This window comes from Xiphophorus hellerii, chromosome 7 (assembly GCF_003331165.1).
Source record: "Xiphophorus hellerii strain 12219 chromosome 7, Xiphophorus_hellerii-4.1, whole genome shotgun sequence".
NCBI lineage: Eukaryota > Metazoa > Chordata > Actinopteri > Cyprinodontiformes > Poeciliidae > Xiphophorus > Xiphophorus hellerii.
Genome location: NC_045678.1, coordinates 32,409,296 through 32,431,628, shown reverse-complemented (window position 1 = coordinate 32,431,628; position 22,333 = coordinate 32,409,296). Strand labels below are relative to the sequence as shown.

At 47.0% G+C, this 22,333-nt stretch overlaps 1 protein-coding gene across 2 annotated transcripts in view; it reads left to right on the top strand.

Annotated features, from left to right (window-relative positions):
* Positions 1–22,333, top strand: part of gli2a (GLI family zinc finger 2a) — a 74,763-nt gene that overhangs the window by 26,983 nt on the left and 25,447 nt on the right. The window contains exons 3-5 of one of the 2 annotated variants that reach the window (XM_032567278.1): positions 8,009–8,111; positions 12,841–13,046; positions 14,350–14,535. The exons of the other annotated variant lie outside the window; for it this stretch is intronic. Of the exons in view, the coding sequence (XP_032423169.1) occupies positions 8,009–8,111; positions 12,841–13,046; positions 14,350–14,535 (495 nt within the window). The remainder of the gene's footprint in view (positions 1–8,008; positions 8,112–12,840; positions 13,047–14,349; positions 14,536–22,333) is intronic. 2 annotated transcript variants of the gene reach the window in all.

The window sequence follows — 22,333 nt, the reverse complement described above, 5'->3', positions numbered from 1 at the left end:
TGTGGAATCCTGCAGCTTCTTGTTCCAGCGGCTCAATAAAGCCTGACACTGGAGAAGCAACCAGCTTCCAGGAAATCTTATTGACCGTCCCTGCTGCCTCCTGGACGGGGAGACGCCGTCCTGCTGAGACCTGGACGGCGTCCCTGCAGGGTTCACAGGTTCTGGAGAACCTTCTGCCTTCTTTAACATGAAGCAGAAATGAACCATCTTACATCAGAACTGGTCCACTAAGCGGTTATGTGGGTCAAAGCTCCTAAAATGTTCTGGACGATGAAGAGTTGTGGAAGGTTCCAGGGATGGCCCGGCTGCAGGTCCAAACCCAACCGGCCCGTTTTAACAGAGACCCGATCCTGGTTCCTATAAGTTTCTGCTTTTATTTATTGCTGCAGCGTTTCGCTGCCTGCTGTGTAAACATTAGCATGCTAACCGCTCATGTTAGCTCAGATTTCCCATGAGTCGAGAAAATTGGGAATATTTTATGTCAATAATTTAAACCAATTATTGACATAAAATATTCCCAATTTTCTCGACTTGAATGAACTTCATGTCACATCACACTTTGCTCATCGTGGTCGAACTTTACAGGAATAAAATACAGCAGAATCAGAAACTGAGGGCTTCGCTGTTAGCGAGTCTCACAGCCGTCAGCTGGAAGGAGAAGAAGAAGACACCTCGACATTAGCATTAGCTTCTGCTATTTTTTACATGTGATCAGGAAACACAAGATCAACAACATAGATAGAAACGTCCAGAATCTGACTGAAGCATCTTCCTGCACTTCCGGGTCAAACTCAACGTTAGCAACGTTAGCATCCTGATTCGTTTTCCACTTCAGGTCCTGCGGCGTGTTGTTAGCATCGATGAGCTACAGAGGGAGAAGCATGTCTGCTTCGTGTGTGTGTGTGCGTAGGGGTGTGTGGGTGTGTGTGTGTGTGTGTGTGTTGTTTGTCTGGTGATTTCCCAGCGCTCTTTGCCGCTCCTGTGAATTCTTGGCTCGGGCTTCAAAGCAAAGCGGGTCATCCCCGACCCGGCAGCTGCAGGTACAGACAGGACTGCTGCAGAGCCGGAACCGACCCGATCCGACCCAAACATCAAGCATGGAGGGAAACAGTTTCCTCATTAAGCTCTGATATTTTGGTGCAATTATTATTATTATGATTATTATTATTAGGGATGTCCAGCCCAAGGGTTTCAGCGTACTTGGCCTATTCCAAGTACTGCAAGCGAGTAGTTAGTAACCGGCTCTTCTCTGCTGGCCTACCGTCCATCTGTATTAACAAATTATTAATGCTGCTGCAGACATTTAAAACAAAGTCAAAATAATAATCATTTTCAGCCTCGTTGCTGAAAATCTGCTAAAATGATTTCTGAATATGCAACTACAATATTTCAATTCAAATCCAACCTGTCAGATTTAATAACATGGAGTGAGATCTGGCCCCGCCCACCAGGAACCGTTACCGGGTCAGAGCATCGGGTCGGTACCGGTACCGCTTTCATGACACCACCAGTTATTATCGAATTATTATTAAAAATCAAAACTTTGTAGTTTGTTTGTGAAAATCAGTGAAATCTGAGTCAGTCCAAATGGAGCTGATCAGAACCCGATGGAACCGGGTCAAACAGAACTCACTTACCAGGTTCTTTATTTGACAGAGAAAAATTGTTATAAATGTGGTAAAAACCAAATATTAATGAGGTCATAAACCAGGGGTCTCAAACTCAATGTACCCGGGGGCCGCTGGAGGTAGAGTCTGGGTGAGGCTGGGCCGCATTCACACACGGCCTCCTCAGCAGAACCTTTCTGATTGCCTATTACCATATTTGGCCGTAGTCAGGCGCTGTAACAGCCGTAATTGTGTAGTGTCTCTTTAAGATACTCTAGTTTTGCTAATGATGTCAGAAGTATGCGCCACGGCTTCTCTGTAGAGAGCGTGGGAGAAACGTGCCAGACGGACATGTTAGCTCCCTAACTTTTTAGTAATGTTACGGGTTGTTTGGACGCTGCTCAATTTTCATGTCTGATAATATAGCAGCCGTTAACCGGCTTTGTAAGGTTGGTGAAGAGCGTATTTATTAAAGGACAACACTGGGAAATTCCCAGTACCAGTGTGGTTGTGAGTTTTTGACCGTCCTGACGAATCTGCCGCCTCCTCTCCTCCCTTAAACACAACTCAAGCGTTACAGCGCCTAACCTTAATTACGTTACTCTGATCAGCAACTTCCGGGTCCAGACTGGATGCTGAAGCACGTGAAGCGGGAGCGGCCGCGGAAATTGCGCATGTACCGCATGCAAATAATGACAAATAGAAAATGCAAATAGGCCCGGCCGATGTCCCGCCCCCGAGAGCAATATACTCCACCGTGATTGGTAAGTTCGTTCAGCTCCGCACACAACACTGAAAAGTGCCAATTATATCAAACTCGCGGGCCGCACTAACATTAAACTTTCATATTAAGGCGGGGGCCACAAACTATCGTCCCGAGGGCCGCAGTTGGCCCGAGGGCCGCAGTTGGCCCGCGGGCCGCGAGTTTGAGACCCCTGTCATAAACATTACAGACGTTATTAAAATGTTGATCAAAAGGTTCAGAAATAATAACTTTAAAATTCACTGAACTTCTGATTTATTTTCATATTTTCTTCTGATTTCTGGATGAGTTCAAAGTTGAGCTGCTGAAGCAAAAAACAGAACCTGCAGTGGGTCGGAACCAGAACCGGCTGGCTTCATGCTGCTGTGGGTCCAGGTGATTTTTCCCACGGATCAGCAGGATTCCCAGGATTCCCAGGATTCCCAGGATTCTCTCCACTTGTTGACGTTTCCTCTCAGTTAAACTGTAATTTTCCTCTGCAGGTTTTAATGTTTCGTTTCTGGAGGAAAACCTGTAATTATGGACCGGGGCGGTTCTGCTCAACCTGTAGCTCAAAACTCAAAGCATCTTTTTTTGATTTCTGGTCCGGTTGGTTATCTTTATTATTTCATCTCTTTTATTAATATCAGCTGCTCTTATGAGCTCCGTTGTCCAGAAGGGCTCATTGTTTAGAAATCCTTGGTTCTGCTGCAGCGGTCGGTGTCGGTTCTGTTGGTCGTTTTTAGCCGAGGCTGCTGGTTCGGGCCGATTGTTGGTGTCTTGTGATCCGGATCAGCAGCAGTGACCCAGTTTCCTCAGAGGAACCCGCTAACAGCAACAGGTGGAGGTCGGGCCGTCTGGGCCGATGAAGGTCATCTAGGTTCATGAGGCAGCAGAAGAACTGCAGGTCCGAACCCGGTGTGACGGTGGACCGGGTCGGTGGGCCGATCCAGGACCTGACGGCAGTTATTTGTTTTCCTTTGGCTTCTGAAGGGCTTCTAACCCTGACCCTAAAGCCTGACCCCTGACCCTAAAGCCTGACCCCTGACCCTGCTGCTGGAACTCAAAGCAGAAAAGATCTACGAGACAGGAAGCAGTTTGACCCAGGAGGAAAGGTCAGAGGCCGAGGATCGGCGTTGGAGGCGGAGCTTAGTGACGGCGGCAGCAGCACCAAACAGCAGCACTGGTTTGTCACCGGCGGCGCGCTGCCAAGCCGCTCACTGGGCCGGATTAAATGACCCCTGGGCGGCGCGCAGCAGCAGAGTCAGCGGGTGGCCTGCGGGGGGCGCTGCAGTGGACCAGCAGGCTGGTCACAAACACCAACAACATCATGATTCAAATTGTCAAATAAAAAAATGACAAGGTTAAAAACACAATAACAAAGAAATCCATCAGCATCAGAGCATTTAATCTTGCAATGAAGATTAAATGCAAGATTAGCTGTGTTTGCAGCTAAACTGGTTCCCAGTGGGAGTCTTCCCAGTTTAACCAGTAAGGAACCAACTGGAGCAGCTGCAGCAACAATGCATTAAAAGCACAGATTCTCAGAAACTCAGCATCCATCCATCTTCTGATGGCTGATCCTCAGTTGGGTCCGGTGGATCAGCTCTTGGCTCCAGATCGTTTCCTGCCTGAACCGACCCGTGTGTTGATCAACCCATGGCTCCGGCTCTGTTGGGAGACGCCAGGCGATAAATCAGGGGCTGCTGGGTCTGACAGCTCATGGCTCTTCATCAGAGGTCTGAAGGTTCCCACCACAACCAGACGATCCACGTCGGTCATTTCATGGATCTCATGTCACCAACAGAGACGTTTCCCCCGTCAGCAGCAAGAGGTTAAGATTTGATTCAAGTTTCATTTAAGCTTCATTTGTAGTTTTGTTGAGAGTAAGAGATCTGCTGCTGCTGCTGCTGCTGCTGCTGCTGCTGCTGGAGCTGCTGCTGCTGCTGCTGCTGCTGCTGCTGCTGGAGCTGCTGCTGCTGGAGCTGCTGCTGCTGCTGCTGCTGCTGCTGCTGCTGCTGCTGCTGCTGCTGGAGCTGCTGCTGCTGCTGCTGCTGCTGCTGCTGCTGGAGCTGCTGCTGCTGCTGCTGGAGCTGCTGCTGCTGCTGCTGCTGCTGCTGGAGCTGCTGCTGCTGCTGCTGCTGCTGCTGGAGCTGCTGCTGCTGGAGCTGCTGCTGCTGGAGCTGCTGCTGCTGCTGCTGCTGCTGCTGCTGCTGCTGCTGCTGCTGCTGCTGCTGCTGCTGCTGCTGCTGCTGCTGCTGCTGGAGCTGCTGCTGCTGCTGCTGCTGCTGCTGCTGCTGCTGCTGCTGCTGGAGCTGCTGCTGCTGCTGCTGCTGCTGCTGCTGCTGCTGCTGGAGCTGCTGCTGCTGCTGCTGCTGCTGCTGCTGGAGCTGCTGCTGCTGCTGCTTCCTCCCTCTGCTCAGGTGAGACGATAAGCGGAGCAGCAGCTCCGTGATGGATGAGGCTCACAGGGAGGTACCGGCCGAGTCGGGTCCGCAAACAGGCTGGGACTGGAACCGGAGCAGGAAGCGATCAGGGCGCCATGGTTACCACATGTAAACACAGGCCTGAGGCCCACATGGAGAGATTTTAATCATCGAACCTCATCAGGGAAAAATCCTTCCGCCTGAATCAGAAAATAGCCAAATATTCAACAGCATCAATAATCCATAAAGCATCAGAACCAGAACCTCAAGACCAGGCTCAGAACAGAATACAGTAGAGTATTATATACTATAGTATTCTGGTTCTGTTAGACAGACCAGTCCAGGGTCCGGCTCCGGTTCTGGTTTTAGTTCCTGGAGAGTTTGATTTCATCCCAGAGCTCTGATGTTCTGGCCCGAACCCGGTACTGTTTACTCTCCCTGGAGGCTCCGTGTGGATCCATCCAGAACCAGAGACCCTTTGGGTTTCATGAGGTTCTGGAGAACCGGCACCGCTAACTCTTGAGTTTCAGTCGCTTCTTCTCTGAGCTGAGTGTGTGTGTGTGTGTGTAGATGTTGGCGCGGCGCTGTGTCGTTAGGAACCGAGCCAACTCTTCCTGCTGGAATTTCCTGTTCCCCTCCCCCGCCTGTTGGCCTCTTTGTTTCCAAAGCTCCACTCAGACGGTGATTCTGTGTCCTGCTCAGATTTATTACAGCAATAACATTTATATAATATTATATATATAATATATATTAGAGTTCATTTTGTTCCGTTTTACTCTGATTCAGTGAAATCAGATTACAACATTTTGTTCATTTCAACGTTTGCTTATTATTGGTCATTCATATAAAATCTCAATAAAATATATTTTCTGTGGATGTAATGTGAGAAAATATGGAAAAGTTTAAGGAGGAATAAATAATAATATTTATACCACATTTCAGTCAGTGTGTTGTTACATTAAATGTTAAATATTAAGTTCCCTGTGACGTTTATCTCTGGTTATTAATATCTGTTATATTTCATGTCTAGATAAACAGGAAGCATTCTGTCCTCTTCTCATTTCACTTCCTGTTTAATCTACTCAGTTTATTTCAGTCTATATTTCTACATTCACTCAAATTTACTCTATTATAACTTAAGGAAATAATTCGACTTTATTGCATGTTAATCATTTTTATTCCAGTTTCATGTTTTTGATCATAAATCTAATTTATTTAAAAATATTTTATTCTGAAATCAGAACAACTAAAGTCCATTTCCAGAAAATGTCCTGGTTTGGGTCAGAAAGCGAGGAAACGATGAGCGTCGGTGGTTCCTGAGGAAGCAGCCGTGTGTCTGTCCTCGTCTCACCTGAGACGTCAGACGTCGACGGTCCTCCGTGTCTCGGCTCAGAGCGGCCGGGCTGTAAATCAAACCCTGACGCGTCTCTGCAGCCTGCAGAACAACGCAGCTGTCTGGGTGATGGACGGTCCTGCCGAGTCCTCCTCACCCTGCGTCCACCGGGAGAAGCCGAGCCTCCAGAGCTCCGTTTTATTAACCAGGCAGCAGACCGGCCCGGGTTCTGGTTCCGCCTCTGAAGCAAACACTCTGGATCACCGGGAGGCAGCCGACTCTGAGTCAGTCGCTCAAACAGCCGGGAAAGCTCCGGTGTAACGCTCCACTGGTGAAAGCAAATGTGTTGGGCCTCATCTCGACACTCAGACGGCAATAGTGTCCTCTGCGATCATGAAACCCAACATGCAGGACGCCATGGTGACGACGGCGCTCTCTAGGCCCGGATTGGTGGCGTCGCTAAACCTTTCTGCATGTCTACATTTCCAAATTTCCCCTGCGTGAAAGTTATGGGTCTCTTGGCCGGAGGACAGCTCCAGGTTGCTGCCTCATCATGCCAGCTCCATAGGAAATGAATGGAGAGGAGCAACATGGCCTCCCATGTGGCCGTTACGTCCAGTTGGCTGGACAATGTTTGTTTTTGTCACTGGCTCTTTCCTGTTGCCAACCGGACGAGGCCGGGAGCGTCAACGGAAAACCTATGGGGCTTACAGCTGTAGGGTCATGAAGGAGCTCAACGCCAAGAGACACAAACAGAAACTTCACAACTTTTGCTTGATTGTAAAGCAGCAGGAATTTTTTCAGTTTTAAATTTCATTCATGGAGGCATTTAAAGGTCCTAAAAAGTCTTAAATAAGACTTGTTGAAACATGCAGAGTCTACAGAAGAACCCAATGCTGCATAAAAACATGTTCTGGTTCCAGCTCAGGTTCTTGTTTTCCTCAACATCCAGGGGACAGAAATTCACCTTCACTGGAACTTTTTAGGAGATCTTCAACCAGAACAAAACTTGATTAAAGAAGCAGATCTCATCCTGATCCGGAGATTTAACCCGAAGAGCGGCGGCAGTCAAAGGTTTGTGTGAATGGAGGGAAACTCTCCTCTTCCTCACTCAGCTGTAATCCCACCAACATTCACAGAGAACAAGACGCTGCAGCGTCACCATGATTGCCTCAGTCACACAACAAAAGGCTCAATCAGGCTTAAAGCAGCAGAAACGTCTGGCTGGTCTAAAGACAACAGTCTGCTGCGCTGCTGGAGCCTGCAGGAGCAGGTTCTGCTCCACCGCCGCACGGTCTTCTTGACTTTTGAGTCCAAAAACTTTTCTCCTTCTTTCAAAGTAAGAAGGAGAGCGAGTCCTCCGACCGGACGCACTCGTCTCTCTGGGTCAAAGTTCAGAGTTTGCATTCAGACTGCATGGTGAAACATGGGTAGGAAATGAAATTCATGTTTCATCTGCAGAGAGGTAAAATCTGAGAACAGGTGAGGCCGTTCTCTGACCTTTAACCCCAGCAGGCGGCGAACCTGTTCTGGATTGTGTTTTCCTCTGTAGAAGACGAGGCGGGTCGCTGCTGGAATGAGGGATAATTAATGAGAATCTGCTGCGTTGTTCTGACGGGCCTCGCCCGCGGCCTTCAGACGGTTTATGGCAGGAAGCGCTGCATCTCTGCAGACTTTGTTTGAGCCATAAAATCTTGGCAGTGTCGAAGCTGCTTTGGTCTCGCTGGATCAGGGAGTCATTAATGAGTCGCTGTTTCTCGGGGCGACAGAATAAAAGCTGGAATTAAGTGCAGAGTTACGGGAACAGTGAAAGGTTCTGCTGGGCCCACATTAATAAGAAACTGGATCTTAGCTCAAGTATTTCCTCTCAGCACCCTGATGTGTGTTTTTATCGTTACAGGTGCTCACCACCTTTTCCCGTTCCACAGCCCCATCCCCATCGACACCAGGCACCATGAGGGCCGGTACCATTACGAGCCACACCCGCTCCACGCCATGCACAGGTAGGTAACCGGACCCGACTGGGTTCCCTCTCTTCTTGGGTCCAGGAAGTGCTGATTCACTGGTTGCTATGGTGACTCCTGCCTTTTCCTGTTCATCATAGACTCAAACTTCTTCTGTAAAGAAGTTCTGTTGGTGGACCCACAGAACCGATGTAGGAGATCTGGTCCGTTAAACAGAACCAATCAGAACCAAATCTACTGGAGGGTGGGTGTGTCTCTGCTCTCTGGACTCTGATTCGTCAGAAAACAGGAAGTCTTAAGCAATGGGAGAAAGAAAGACCTGTGATTGGATGGAGAAGCTGGTTCGATCCAGAAGGTTCTGAATGGTTTACTGGGTCAGAACCATCATCTCTCAATCTGAACATTCCGGAAGAAATCTAGAAAAATCCAACTGTACCTTAAATTAGGTAGTTTCTCTTTGCTCCTTTAGTTCCTCTGTGCATTTTCCAACCTTATTGGGATTATTTCAGAGTACCCTCATGTGAAGGGGTCATCTTTCATACAGCTGACTAACAGTGTGCAGCAAAGGCAGGGAGTCTCACTGAGTGCTTCCCACTGATCCGACTTCAAATCGTGGGATCTGTTTGGAGTTCTCAGGCCTTCGGCTGATTAGGAGGCTGGAGGGAACCGAGGAACCCAGATCGATAGCAGCTCCATCAAGACGTGTAAATTCAGCTGCAGATCAGGTGATACATTGCAAACACTGCAGCTGTTCATCACCAGCAGCACAGGAGGCACCGTGATTACTCTGATGACTCTGATGCTTCATCAGACTCTGATGAAGCATTCCTGCTAATTCATCAGGAAATCAGCTTCAAAAAGATGAGACGAATTCTCTAACGGTTGACAGAGACGTCATCTGGCTTAGAGTCAGGAGTTCAGGAACTGTAGCAGCACTATGATGTGGAGTTCTGGCTATCACTGCAATGTTTCCTCTTCAGCAGGCTTCAGTCCACTTTGACTTGAAGTTTTTTTTCCTGCTGGTGGTCAGGCGTGTTTTGCAAAAACCAGAAGCTTAGGAGAGTCGGTGTGTTTGAGGAGGTAATTAGCACCCAGGATCCAGCCTGCCGTTCCCAGAAACTCAGTGACAACACAACAGAATAAGGAACACGGATCCTCCAACCGTTCCCGATCCCAGAAGTGGTCGGACAGCAGAAAGAGGCTCTGAGACGTTCAAATATGCTGAAGGTTTGTGTGTGGTGGAGCTGTGGTCTGCACCGCTCTGTACACAAACACACGTGGTCATGTTCAGAAGCCACGGCCCGGTGAATCCTCGCAGCCCCTCGGCAGGGAATGTGTTGACTACATCCAGTTTACAGATGAAGTATTCCTTCGTTGTTTTGGTTTGATGAGGAGGAAGAAGGGAAGCGTACAGTGGACAGTGGGAGGGGACATGTTCTTCGTTTCCAAGGTCCTACTCATCGTCACGGCTCCCCTGACTGAGAGCCAGGAATGTTCCGCTGAAAACACAGAACCTTGGAGCCATCAATCAGGGAGTGGCATGTCACCAGTCAGCAGCCAGAGAGTTTCATGCTTTATCGCGTGGTCTCAACACTCTTTTCACACAATCAAGACAAAACCAAATGCTTAGTGACAGCGGCGGGGCAGAAGAAAGGGTAATTACCCCTGGGGTAATCCCGCCTCATCTGCTGCCCCCTCTAGCAGGAACAAGATGGTCCTGATGCTCAGAGTCTGGAACCACAGTCCCAGTGGAGGATTCATCATGCTGGACTGGGGTCAGAACTGCTGTGGAGAGAAAGATCCAGAGGTGGAGGGGACGGCAGGAACACCTGGCAGGAACACCTGAGCTCACTGACTGTTCACCTGCAGAGAGAAGCTGGAAGGCTGTACAGACTGACCAAAGGTTTAATTAGATCACAAAATCAATAAAACTACCTGGAAAAGGTTCAGTGTTGTTGTTTTTCAATAACTGTTGACAGTTGATAAAAATGTAAAGAATCCAGATGTACCTGAATGCAGCATTGCAGAAGCTGCTGGGAGACAGTGGTTTGGGTCTAAAGGTCTGGTTATGGATCATTTCAGCTCATAGTAGAACCTTCCAACAAATCAGTTTCTCTCCATCGTTACTCTGAACCAGGAGCTCCATCCACGGCTAGTTCTGGTTCTGGATGGAACCGGGCCCGGACTCTGCTATCAGCAGAAGTCAGAGCTGTGGTATGCTCTTACTCCTGCTGTTGCTCAACAAGCTGCACCTTGTCCCAGCAACTTTCCTCCCGGCAGTTAGAACCACCAAACAATGGAGCTTGTGATCACGCAGACAACCCAGAGCCAAACAGCAGCTAGCTGTTTGAGAGCATCTCACCCCCCCAACTCTCACCCCACCAGCTCTGCCACCCAAAGAGCTTATGGGTTCGGTCAGTGGTGACCCTCCATCCTTGGACCCTCAGGAAACACTCCGGCCTCCATCTTGTCTGGCAGCAGCTGGACCAGCCGGCCTTCAGTGCTAACTCTCGTCCGATTGCTCGTGTCAGGAAACATCTCGTCCCTCTGAGGCTTCAGGAGCTCCTGGCTGCTCTAATGCAGGGTTCATTGTCAAGGTTCCACCAAAGTCACCAAGAACAAGTGAAATCTGAGGTTTATTGAACCTTTTGCAGAAGAAATCAGAGCAGATGATGATCAATCAAAAGCACCAAGCAAGACAGTTCACTGCTGATGCAGCTGCTCTTTTCTCCAGGTCCTCTAACTGATGATTTAACTCCAACTCTTTTCTTTATCCCCAGGCATCTCTTGGTTGACATCTTGACAAATCTACCTCATCTTGTTTGTCATGGTTTAATTAACTTATTTTTAGATCTTAAAACATTTAAGCCTTAACATAGAAAACAATAATAGCTACTTTATTTTCTTTTTGTTCCCTCAGAGGAAAACTACAGCTTAAATCAGATATTTACTTACAGTTTGCTTAATTTATTCTTCATAGTCTGACATTAAATCAGAACAAACGTTTTAGATCAATTGGGATGAAATAAATTATTAATATTTAGTTACATTTGTGATGAATATTTAGGCTTTTCCTGATCATTTACATAAACAGACGTAACCTGGTACCTTATAATGGGATGCATCCGTGTTTGGACAGATTTGTGAAGGTGTTCCTGTGTTTCAGTGTCTCACTGGGAGTCATGGTGAGCGATGACTTTCAGACACCTTGTAGAAGAAGCAGAGAAGCCATCCCAGTGCCAGTTATCCCAGCAGTCCCAGTGCCAGTTATCCCAGCAGATCACCCCAGCGCTAATCTGAGACGGCAGTGCCAACCTCCATGGATGGCGAGCGAAGCGTTTTTGTGTATGGACCGTCTGTTTCTTCTCACGTCTCCCTGCCGCCCCAAACAGAGGGGTCTTTATGGCTGTTTGCAGTGGAAGACGGCAGAAAGTTGGCACTGGGACAAGACCAGCAGTCTGCAGGCGCTTACTGGAAATGGAGCGAGAGTTTGGGCCAGCCCTGCCAGCTCCCTGGCCCATCATTCACCTGCAGCCAGCCTGACTTACAGCACAGCAACAGTCAGAGCCTCGTTAACTGCAGAAGGTTTAGCTTCTTTGTTTGTTCTGAGTTACTTCTATGTTTCCTGTGTTTTACTGTTGAGTTTGAGTCTCAGTGACAGAAATGGGGTGAAAGACAGCAGAGCTGAACAAAACCAACATCTGGGCCAAGGATGCAGCGGCCACGGCTCAGAAAACAAGACTGCAAAGAGAAAAGAAACATGGAATATTTTCACATTATCTGAACATTAATGTTGCTCATAATGAGCTGTAGGTTGGACTCTGATCCATTAGTCTGACAGCCTAGGAGAGGCCGGGGTCATGACCTCTCTGTGCTGCTCCTCAACTTCCTGATAGAGCAGCTCACTCAGATGTCCTGAAGGTCGCACGAAGACTGAAACAGAAAGGGCTGCAGAAGATGAGCAGCGTCATCACCGGTCAGAAGCCTCAACAACCTGTAGACCCTTTAAAAAGAAAGAAATAATCTTTTTATCTTGAAATTTCAGTATTACTGCCAACACAATTTGGACAGAGGAATCAGGAGTTTGCAGTATGAAGGAATTGCTTGTCATGTCAAGATGTCCCTCCTCTCAGGTGTTTGGACCTCAGACTGAGAACATGATCAAGATGAGACTAAGTCACAATGAGAGCTGCCAAAGGCCTCTCCTGCAGCAGACGGCTTCATCTCCAGCTCAGCCCCAGAGGCTGTCAGGAATTACAACACTCACTAGTCTTTGTTCTCTCAAACATCCACCAATTACCTGCCAGAGACGACAACTTTACTGCTCAGCCTGATCTGACAGGCGGACAAATTCAGACCATCCTGCAGCAGACTGGACGCTAGCTGCTCCGGGTTCTGGACGCCGGCTGCTCCGGGTTCTGGACGCTAGCTGCTCCGGGTTCTGGACGCTACCTGCTCCGGGTTCTGTCTGGTCCTGCAGTCTGGTGGGAGAGACCCAGCAGCTCTGGCCTCCCAAACCGGTGCATTGTACTTTCTACGTCTCTTGTAGCCTCTCAATTGAAAGCAATCAGTTCTGGCTTGTTTGTAGCTGCAGGCTTTAATAGAAGAAGGTGAACACAAAGGGATTATTGTGTATTATCTGTGGGGGTTAGGGGTGGAGGAAAACTGACACTCAAACATTTTAGTTAAATAAAAGACACCAAGTCTAGTTTTTAAACACACCAATGTGTGATTCTTCAGGCGTTTAACTCCTACCTCCTCTTTACAGCCCCCCAGGACTGACAGGAAGTCCAGTCATCACAGACATTTCTCTGATTCGACTCTCGCCACATGCCGCGGCTGGGACCGGCGAGTCCCCGTTCAGCCTGCCCCATCCATATGTCAGCCCTCACATGGACCAGTACCTCCGCTCAGTCCATGGCAGTCCCACCCTGTCCATGATCTCAGCGGCACGAGGACTGAGCCCAGCTGAAGGTACAACTTTAAATCACTGCAGCACAGAATTAACTAGGAGAAGTCTGAATTGTTTAGTTCTGGGTCACAATCTTTGGGTTGACGGGTCTCTGATGACCTCAGGGGTCAGGTGCTGACCTGGTGACCTACCTACCAGGAACCTACATTTGAGTCTTGTGAGACAGAGAGAGAAAATCGGGTCCAGTTTATCGTAGAACTAGAACATGAAGTCGTTCCATAAGAACCTAAATGTAAAAACCAGGAGCCCTTGTCTTGTCTCGCCTCATTCAGTCGAACTGAAACATTTCCTCTGCTCTCTCTCCAGCTGAACAAGGTTTTGTTTATTTAGATGAACAATTACCTTCAGTTATCTCCATGGAAACTGCTGTCACACATCTAGCAAAGACAGCTTCCTGCGGTTGGTGAGATGTTAAGAAGTGAAGACTTTAGTGATGAAGAGCTGATTAGAGCAGAGCAGACATCCAGATGTTTGAGGAGCAACTCCTCTTGCTTGGCTGCATCTCACTGAGTCTGTATAGACGGAGGTTCCAGTCCTGATTATCAGCCGGCATACAGTCCATTTCCAGCTGCAGCTACTGAAACACATCTGTCATCAAGTTATCTTCACAGCTCCATCAGGGTTTGTTTGAGATTGAAAAGATAATATCAGTTTGGAGAAGACACAAGATACCAGGTAGCAACAAATCACCACAGGAGTTGGTCAATCGCTGCCTTTGTGAGTTTTCTTTTTGTTGCTGGTTAACCTTCTGTTTTATTGGTGTTCTGGTGTTATTATCATTATTAAAGAAGAAACAAATCCACATCAGGACAATAATGACATCTGTGGTCATCAGGATCATAATAATAATAGTGTTTCCATGGTTTATAATAATAATAGACTCAAGAATGAGTACACATTGATTTGGTTTCAATCAGTGATGAAGGTTCCAGGAAATCTGTAAACCAGTGAAAACATCATCCAGGTTCTTCACTGAACTGATTCTGATGGACGCAGACTGGGTGCAGTAGAAGCTTGTGCTATCCAGTCCAGGTACCCCTGTCCCCCCCCCATTCCTCCCAGGTCTCTTCCATCTCATAGGAAGTGGGGATGGGGACGACCCATGAGCCGTCAGCTCCAGCTCTGGTTCTGACATCTTAAACACAGCTTTACTGCATACAGGTTTGATGTCAATATTGCTGTTGCTCCGGTAAAAGAAGTGAACCTGCATTCTGGGAATGACCTCATTTCGTCCTATAAAGCATGGTCTGTCCTAGAGGAACCCCCCCTCAATCGCTCTGATTCTTCTCCTTTCTGTTCCCCCAGTGACCCACGAGCATCTGAAGGATCGGGCCCTGTTCAGCTTCCCCCCTCCACCGCCGGGGGCCAACCCCTCGGAGTACTACCACCTGATGGCCAGCGCCAGCCAGAGAAGCCCCTACGGCGACCTACTGATCCAGAACGGCGCAGCCGCAGCAGTTCATCTGCCGGATTACATCGGCCCTGTGGACGGTGAGGAGAAGCAGCTAGCATCCAACTAAAGACCAAACAATGATCGGCCATCATGCCGTCCCTTTCTCCTTCCTCTAGAGCAGGGGTCTCAAACTCGCGGCCCTCGGGCCAACTGCGGCCCTCGGGACGATAGTTTGTTGCCCCCGCCTTAATATGAAAGTTTAATGTTAGTGCGGCCCGCGAGTTTGATATAATTGGCACTTTTCAGTGTTGTGTGCGGAGCTGAACGAACTTACCAATCACGGTGGAGTATATTGCTCTCGGGGGCGGGACATCGGCCGGGCCTATTTGCATTTTCTATTTGTCATTATTTGCATGCGGTACATGCGCAATTTCCGCGGCCGCTCCCGCTTCACGTGCTTCAGCATCCAGTCTGGACCCGGAAGTTGCTGATCAGAGTAACGTAATTAAGGTTAGGCGCTGTAACGCTTGGGTTGTGTTTAAGGGAGGAGAGGAGGCGGCAGATTCGTCAGGACGGTCAAAAACTCACAACCACACTGGTACTGGGAATTTCCCAGTGTTGTCCTTTAATAAATACGCTCTTCACCAACCTTACAAAGCCGGTTAACGGCTGCTATATTATCAGACATGAAAATTGAGCAGCGTCCAAACAACCCGTAACATTACTAAAAAGTTAGGGAGCTAACATGTCCGTCTAGCACGTTTCTCCCACGCTCTCTACAGAGAAGCCGTGATGCATACTTCTGACATCATTAGCAAAACTAGAGTATCTTAAAGAGACACTACACAATTACGGCTGTTACAGCGCCTGACTACGGCCAAATATGGTAATAGGCAATCAGAAAGGTTCTGCTGAGGAGGCCGTGTGTGAATGCGGCCCAGCCTCACCCAGACTCTACCTCCAGCGGCCCCCGGGTACATTGAGTTTGAGACCCCTGTTCTAGAGGCATTTGCTGGAACGCTTCCCACCATCGTGGGGCACAGTCATTGTAGGGGCGTGGCCATAGTGGGGGCGTGGTCATTGTACAGCGTGGCCACAATGGACACCAGGAGCTTGTAAAGCATTGAAATTGTGCTTTTGTTCTGTTTGAGGACAAAGAACCTGAAAACTTAAAGAAGAAGAACTCTTGAGTCTGGGATCACTCTTCATCACGTTCACCATTCTGTTTGTCCATCTGTTGTGCTAGTAGGCATTTAGCTTTGAATAACTACAAATGATTCCTTATGGCAATCTTTAATAAAATCAGTAATTGAGATCAAAATGACCAAGTCAGGGCACCAGTCAAAAATCAAGAAAACAGTCAAACAGTTGAGTCAGAAAGTCCTGCCTTATTAGGCACCAGCCAGTGTGAATGGAGTTCTTATTGACGAAGCAAGCTTTCAGTTCACTACGTCTGTGTCGGGAACCAGAGGTTAGCTTCAGTGGCTAACAGCTACGTCTGCTGTGCGCCAATCAGACTCATAACATGGCGTTCTCAGCTCTGGATCAGGCTGGTGCGGTCGTGCAGCTGTGGTGAAACTTTCTCTCAGCTCTCTATTTCTTCTACGTTTGAAGAAACGGGGTGGCAAGCAGTCAGCATCAGCATGTAGACAGCAATCTTAATCTTAAGTTTTTAAGGTCCTCTTGACATCCCAGTTTTCTCCCTAAACTCCTCCTCTTCCTGCTGTTGGAACCAAAGTGGGTGAAAATCTAGCACATTGTTGAATCTATGAATATGCCAGCTTCCTGTAGACAAGAGGAGGTAAAACATGTCCGTCCATCCATCTTTAAAGCTATGATGCCACTAAGTAGTACAGTCCTGGTTTAAAGGGACCAGGAACTCTTGTAATGCGAGTCTGGAATCCTGACAACAAGAATGTGTAAGAACCCTGTAAAAGGGAGAAGTATTTACACAGCAGCCTACAGAGACCAGCCTGTTCTTTCATGCAGGTTAGAACGTGAACTCTTTCGGCAGAGCTGGAGTTGGATTTCAGCAGCAAACAGCATCCAAAAAGCTCTCTCAGTCCACTAGTCAGTCCATCATCCAATCGCCTGCTCCTCCAGGAGTCTTTGATTCCATCCAGCCAGTCACCCACCAACCAGCCGCTGCAGGTTCATAATCTCTGCAGCCATCTTGACAGGACACCGAGTAATAAAATGGGATATTGGATTACTGGGCCATTAATCTTAGAAATGTGGCCCATCAGAGAAGTAAACAAGAGGAGCTGAAAGTGTCCAACCACCTCAGCAACCTCTGCTGGCCATGCTTGTTTGGGACGTAGTTAACTGCCGTAGCCACAACCTCAGTCACCCTGACGATTCGCCGCTCAGCAGCATCAACGCTAGCAGCCTCTAGCCAGGATCTTTGTGAGTGATGTGGTCAGGAGTGGACCGCTCTGCCAGTCTGGGGGCTCTTCCACTCACAGAGACCATATTGACCAAGGCAGCAGCTAATGGTGGTTGTGGGCCGCCTCAGATTTAATCAAAGAGCTTATTTAGACTGAGAACTGGGCCTCAGCAGTGGTAAAGGTGGCAAATAGAACCTACATCCAATCTTTTCTGTTTACTTTGGATGGAGCCACAGATAAATATCATATTAAAAAATCAATTGACGCATTAATATTCAGTAGACCCACCACAAGGCCTGAAAGCCCTCAGTGAACTCATGGTACAACTTCTCTTCTGCCCTGGAGAGAAGGCCATCAGGACCGTTGGGGGAAAGTTTTCTCAATCTGTGACCCAACTGGAAACTCCAGCAGGTTTCTCTGGAGTACGCCTGGGACCAGACACCTACCACCAGGATAACAGTTTCTAAACATAAGAGGCTATGACCCAGGACTGGTGCAGTGGTTTTCTCCAGGTATTCCAACTTTGTCCTACAGTCCAAAACCATCCATCCTGGGTCCATCAGCAGAGTGTCTCCTTCAGTGATGGACTGTCCAAGGTGGACGTCCTCTCTGGACTCTTGGCTCCTTTTCATCCTGAATGGCAGTTTGATCACCAGACACACATTCATGTATAAAACAAAAGTTTCATGAACATCTGGACAAATATATATAAATATATGCAATCTTCTGACCTGCCATGAGAATGTGCCACGCAAATTTTTTCAGTCATTGATCAAAACTACGAAGCATTGAAATCTGACTCTATTCAGTGTTTTTAAGTCAAGGAGCAAAAATGGCTTCTGGGAAAATGTTCTGTGGACTGAAGATATAAAAGTCTGCCTGATCTGGAGTAGAACTAACAATGTTTCAAAACCAAAAACATCAGACCTTCAGATGTAGGTCTGTACAGTACAGACCAGTATGGTGGACTGTGCTGTAAGGAAGGTCATGACCTGAAGCAACCAGCAGGTCCACCTCTGAATGGCCAACAGACAAACGTTTGAAATGGCTCAGTCAAAATCTCGACCTCGGTCTGACTGAGATGGTCCTAAAGATGAGCAGCTATCACACTTGATGGCAGCTGTTGCTGCCAAAGACAGGAGAGTCAGCTATTAGGGTGTGATTACTTTTTCACACAGTTCCAGCTTGATTAGATTTATGACTTCAGTGAAAGCCATCATAAACTGCCGTTTAGGTTGTCTGTGTGTGACATTAGCATTCAACACTGGCATCAACAGAGGAACGCTGGGGGTTGCTAATACTTTTGACAGCACTGCAGGTTATGCTCCTTTAAAGAGGGCGATTTGAAGCTGGAGTATTTTTCAAACATGATTAGCGCTAGCAGTGCTGAGTGAGAACAGAAAGTTCACATTGGGAGGCATTCAGAGGACAAGCGGGTCGCTATGTCAGGGATTGGGGGGAGGGCACATGAGGGGTAGAGGCAGGGTGGCGAGAGTAGAAACTGCCACGACAAAAGCAGCAGCCAAAGAAAATGTCTGCAGAGAAAGAGGTTTATGTGCAGCTGCAGGCGAGGCAGAGCGAGAACGACCCGGGTTCTGATGTGGTGCCGGAGGCTCAGCGGGGGGCGAGCCGTCCCCTCGGACTACAAACACAAACACTTAGCTAAATGTTAGTTCACGAGCGCCTTGCTGGAAGTGTGAGAATAAACATGCTGGCGCTGGGCGCAACGCTCCACTGAGGGCTTGCCGACGATTCATAAAACTCCCAGAGTTGGGATTGAAACTGAGGCTGGAGAGGCCGGCAGGGAGGAACGCCATGGACAGGCCTGAGGCAGCAGCGCTGGCACCAAGTCAGCTGCTGGAGCTACTGGTGGGTGTAGTGGTGGTGGCAGCACTGCTAACACTGCTGAGGAGACAATCCTTCTTCTTCTTGAGATGTTTTACCAGCCGGGGTTCTGATAAAGGACTGATTTCACAAACCATCCGTCCACACAAACCTGATCAATAATCACATCTTGTCATTAATGATATTCAACACTCTACAGGTTGATTTCTCTAAACCAAATTGGCAACAACAGCCCAAGTACAGCAGAGCAACAATGCAGAAAATGACCAGAAGTATAATCATATCTATTTCTGCATTTCTGCATGCCCCCACTTATGTTACAACCCCCCACAAAACCAATAAGGGTCAGGTCTGGCACTGGGTGTAACACAAAAAGAAGGCAATTCTACAATTTAATTTACAGTTGAAGTAAAATGTCACTCACAGTAGACAAACAGGGAAGCTTTAAACTTCAGGGTCTCCAAGGCCAAAACAACAAACATAACATCCGACTCTTAGTGGTAAAATAGAAACACTTTCTAGAAGAGAACTGAAAAAGAAAGTACAATACCTGAACTCCCTGACTAACCAAAAAACAGGAGAAAACAGTTCAAGAAAATGGCAGAGAACCCCTACCAGCTTCCACTGTGACGAGAAACAAAACTTAAGTTATACACTTTATGCTTCACAAGAATGCTCACAGCAAAACTATACAAAGTCTCCACAAACAATCAGCTCACTGACAAGATCACATCAGATCAAGGCCCAAGGACAAAGGGGTCTGACATCTCCGGTTGGAGCTCTTTATGGGGTGGCTGACGAGCTCCAACACATTGCACCTGTGGCAGCCAGGTAAAGCTGAAACACAAAGAAAGAGCTCTCTCATGAAGAGAGCCCCTAGAGGTCAGTGACTGTAACAACCCAGAGTTCAGATTAATCAATCAATCAATCAATCAATCAAATTTTATTTGTATAGCACATTTCAGCAGCAAGGCATTTCAAAGTGCTTTACATCATTACAAACACAGAAACACAAAGCAACATAGAATCAATCATTAAGTCAAGTTCCATCAATAAATTTGTAATTGATTACATTTCAAATACAATCCTAAACAGGTGGGTTTTTAGTGGAGATTTAAAAGACGTCAGTGTTTCAGCTGTTTAACAGTTTTCTGGAAGTTTGTTCCAAATTTGTGGTGCATAGATGCTGAAAGCTGCTTCTCCTCGTTTGGTTCTGGTTCTGGGGATGCAGAGCAGAACCAGAACCAGAACCTGAGAGGTCTGGAAGGTTGATACAACAACAACAGATCTTTAATGTATTGTGGTGCTAAGCCGTTCAGTGATTTATAAACTAACAACAGTATTTTAAAGTCTATTCTTTGAGCTACAGGGAGCCAGTGGAGGGACTTTAAAACTGGTGTTATGTGCTCTATCTTCCTGGTTTTAGTCAGAACGCCAGCAGCAGCATTCTGGATCAGCTAGGGTTAGGGTTAGCTTCACAGACCTGTGAAGACGCTGTTGCAATAATCAATACGACTGAAGATGAAGGCATGGATGAGTTTCTCTAGATCTGGCTGAGACATTAGTCCTTTAATCCTGGAAATGTTCTTCAGGTGATAGAAGGCCGACTTTGTAACTGTCTTTATGTGGCTCTGGAGGTTCAGGTCAGAGTCCATCACTACTCCCAGGTTTCGGGCTGATCGCTGGTTTTCAGTTGTAATAACTGAAGATGTGCATTGACTCTAGATCTATAACTCTAGATCTATATCTCTAGATCTATAGCTCTAGATCTATAACTCTAGATCTATAACTCTAGATCTATAACTCTAGATCGTTCCTCTTTAGGTCCAAAAATAATAACTTCAGTTTTGTTTCTGTTCAGCTGGAGAAAGTTTTGGCACATCCACACATTTATCTGCTCTAAGCATCTGTTCAGTGATTGGATGGGGTCAAAGGTCACCTGGTGACATCGTAATGTATAGCTGTGTGTCATCTGCATAGTTATGGTAGCTAATATTATTTCCTGTTATAACCTGAGCTAGTGGGAGCATATAAATATTGAATAAAAGGGGTCCTAGGATTGAACCTTGGTGTACCCCACATGTGACCTTTGACCTCTTTGATGAAAAGTTTCCAATTGAAACAAAGAAATCCCTGTTCTTTATGTAGGATTCAAACCAGTTAAGCACTGGACCGGAGAGTCCGACCCAACTCTCCAGTCGATTCAGTAATATGTCGTGGTCAACACTGAGGTCCAACAGAACCAGCACTGTGGTTCTGCCACAGTCCGTATTTATATGGATGTCATTGAACACTTTGACTAGGCCAGTCTCTGTGCTGTGGTGACCATGGAAACCAGACTGGAAGGAGTCAAAGCGGTTGGTTATAGTTAGGAAGCTAGTTAATTGTTTAAAAGCTTTTTCAATAACTTTGCTGATGAATGGGAGGTCAGAGGTCAGAGGTCGGCCTGTAATTCTGCAGTAGTGATTTGTCCAGATTGTTCTTTTTTATCAGTGGTTTGATTACTGCTGTTTTCAGAGCCTGGGGGAAAACGCCTGATGAGAGCCATGAGTTACTATTTGGATCAGATCAGCAGCAATAACAGGCAGGACTTTCTTAAAGAAATGTTCTAGAGTTATAGATCTAGGACATCCAGACAGCAGGAACTGGAGCTTAGTTGACTTATGATTTCCTGTAGGGTTTTATAATTAAGTAGTTGAAATTGGGTCATTTTTCCTGTATTTGTTTTGTTTGGGCTCAGCATTGGTACTGACTTTATAGTGGATGTTCAGATTAATAATCTGATTTTTTGAATTTTCTCTGAAAAGAAGCTGGAAAACTGGTTGCAGGCGGCAATACATTGGAATTCAGGCGTAACGTCACAGGAGGGTTTGTGATTCTGTCAACTGTTGCAAATAAAGCTTGAGCATTATTAATGTTTTTGTTTATGACATCTGCAAAGAAAGCCTCTCTTGCATGTTTTAGTGTTAAATGATAGTTACGTAGACTTTCTTTATAGATGTCACAATGAACGTGGAGTTGAGTTTTACGCCATTTTCGTTCTGCTCTACGGCAGAGTTGTCTTGCAGATCTAACTGTTTGTGCATTTCTCCATGGAGATTTCTTTTTACCAGACACAACCTTCATTTTAATGGAATCAATAATATCTGAAACTTTAGACTGAAAATCATTTACCAACTTATCTACATCATTACAGCTTAGGGGTGAGGAAGAAGAGTAGATTTGATTAAATGTTTCTGCTGTGTTTTCAGTGAGAGAACGTTTTGTGATGGTTGCTGTTTGTCCAAGTGGGTTAAAGCAGTGGTACCCAACCTTTTTTATTACCGCAGACCGGTCAAGACTTCACAATTTTGCTGCTGCTGTTGGTGAAGAAACTGTCAGATAATGCTTCTGCAGGTTGGTGTTTCCGCTAAAGGCTTTTTATTTATTTATTTTTTGCCCCGATTTTCCCTTTACGACAATCTTACAACGTCCTGCAGTGAGTGCTGTGTTACTGGTGAAGTGTTGAATACGCCCGATCTAAAATCGTTCGTATTCAACATTGTCTTGGCCTGATTATCGCAGCCTGTGGGGTTTTTACTGGCTGGGAGCGAAACGCAGCCTGTTGAATGTGACAGGTAGCCAATCAGAAAGCGCGGTGGCGTAAAAATTGGAGGGAATCCCA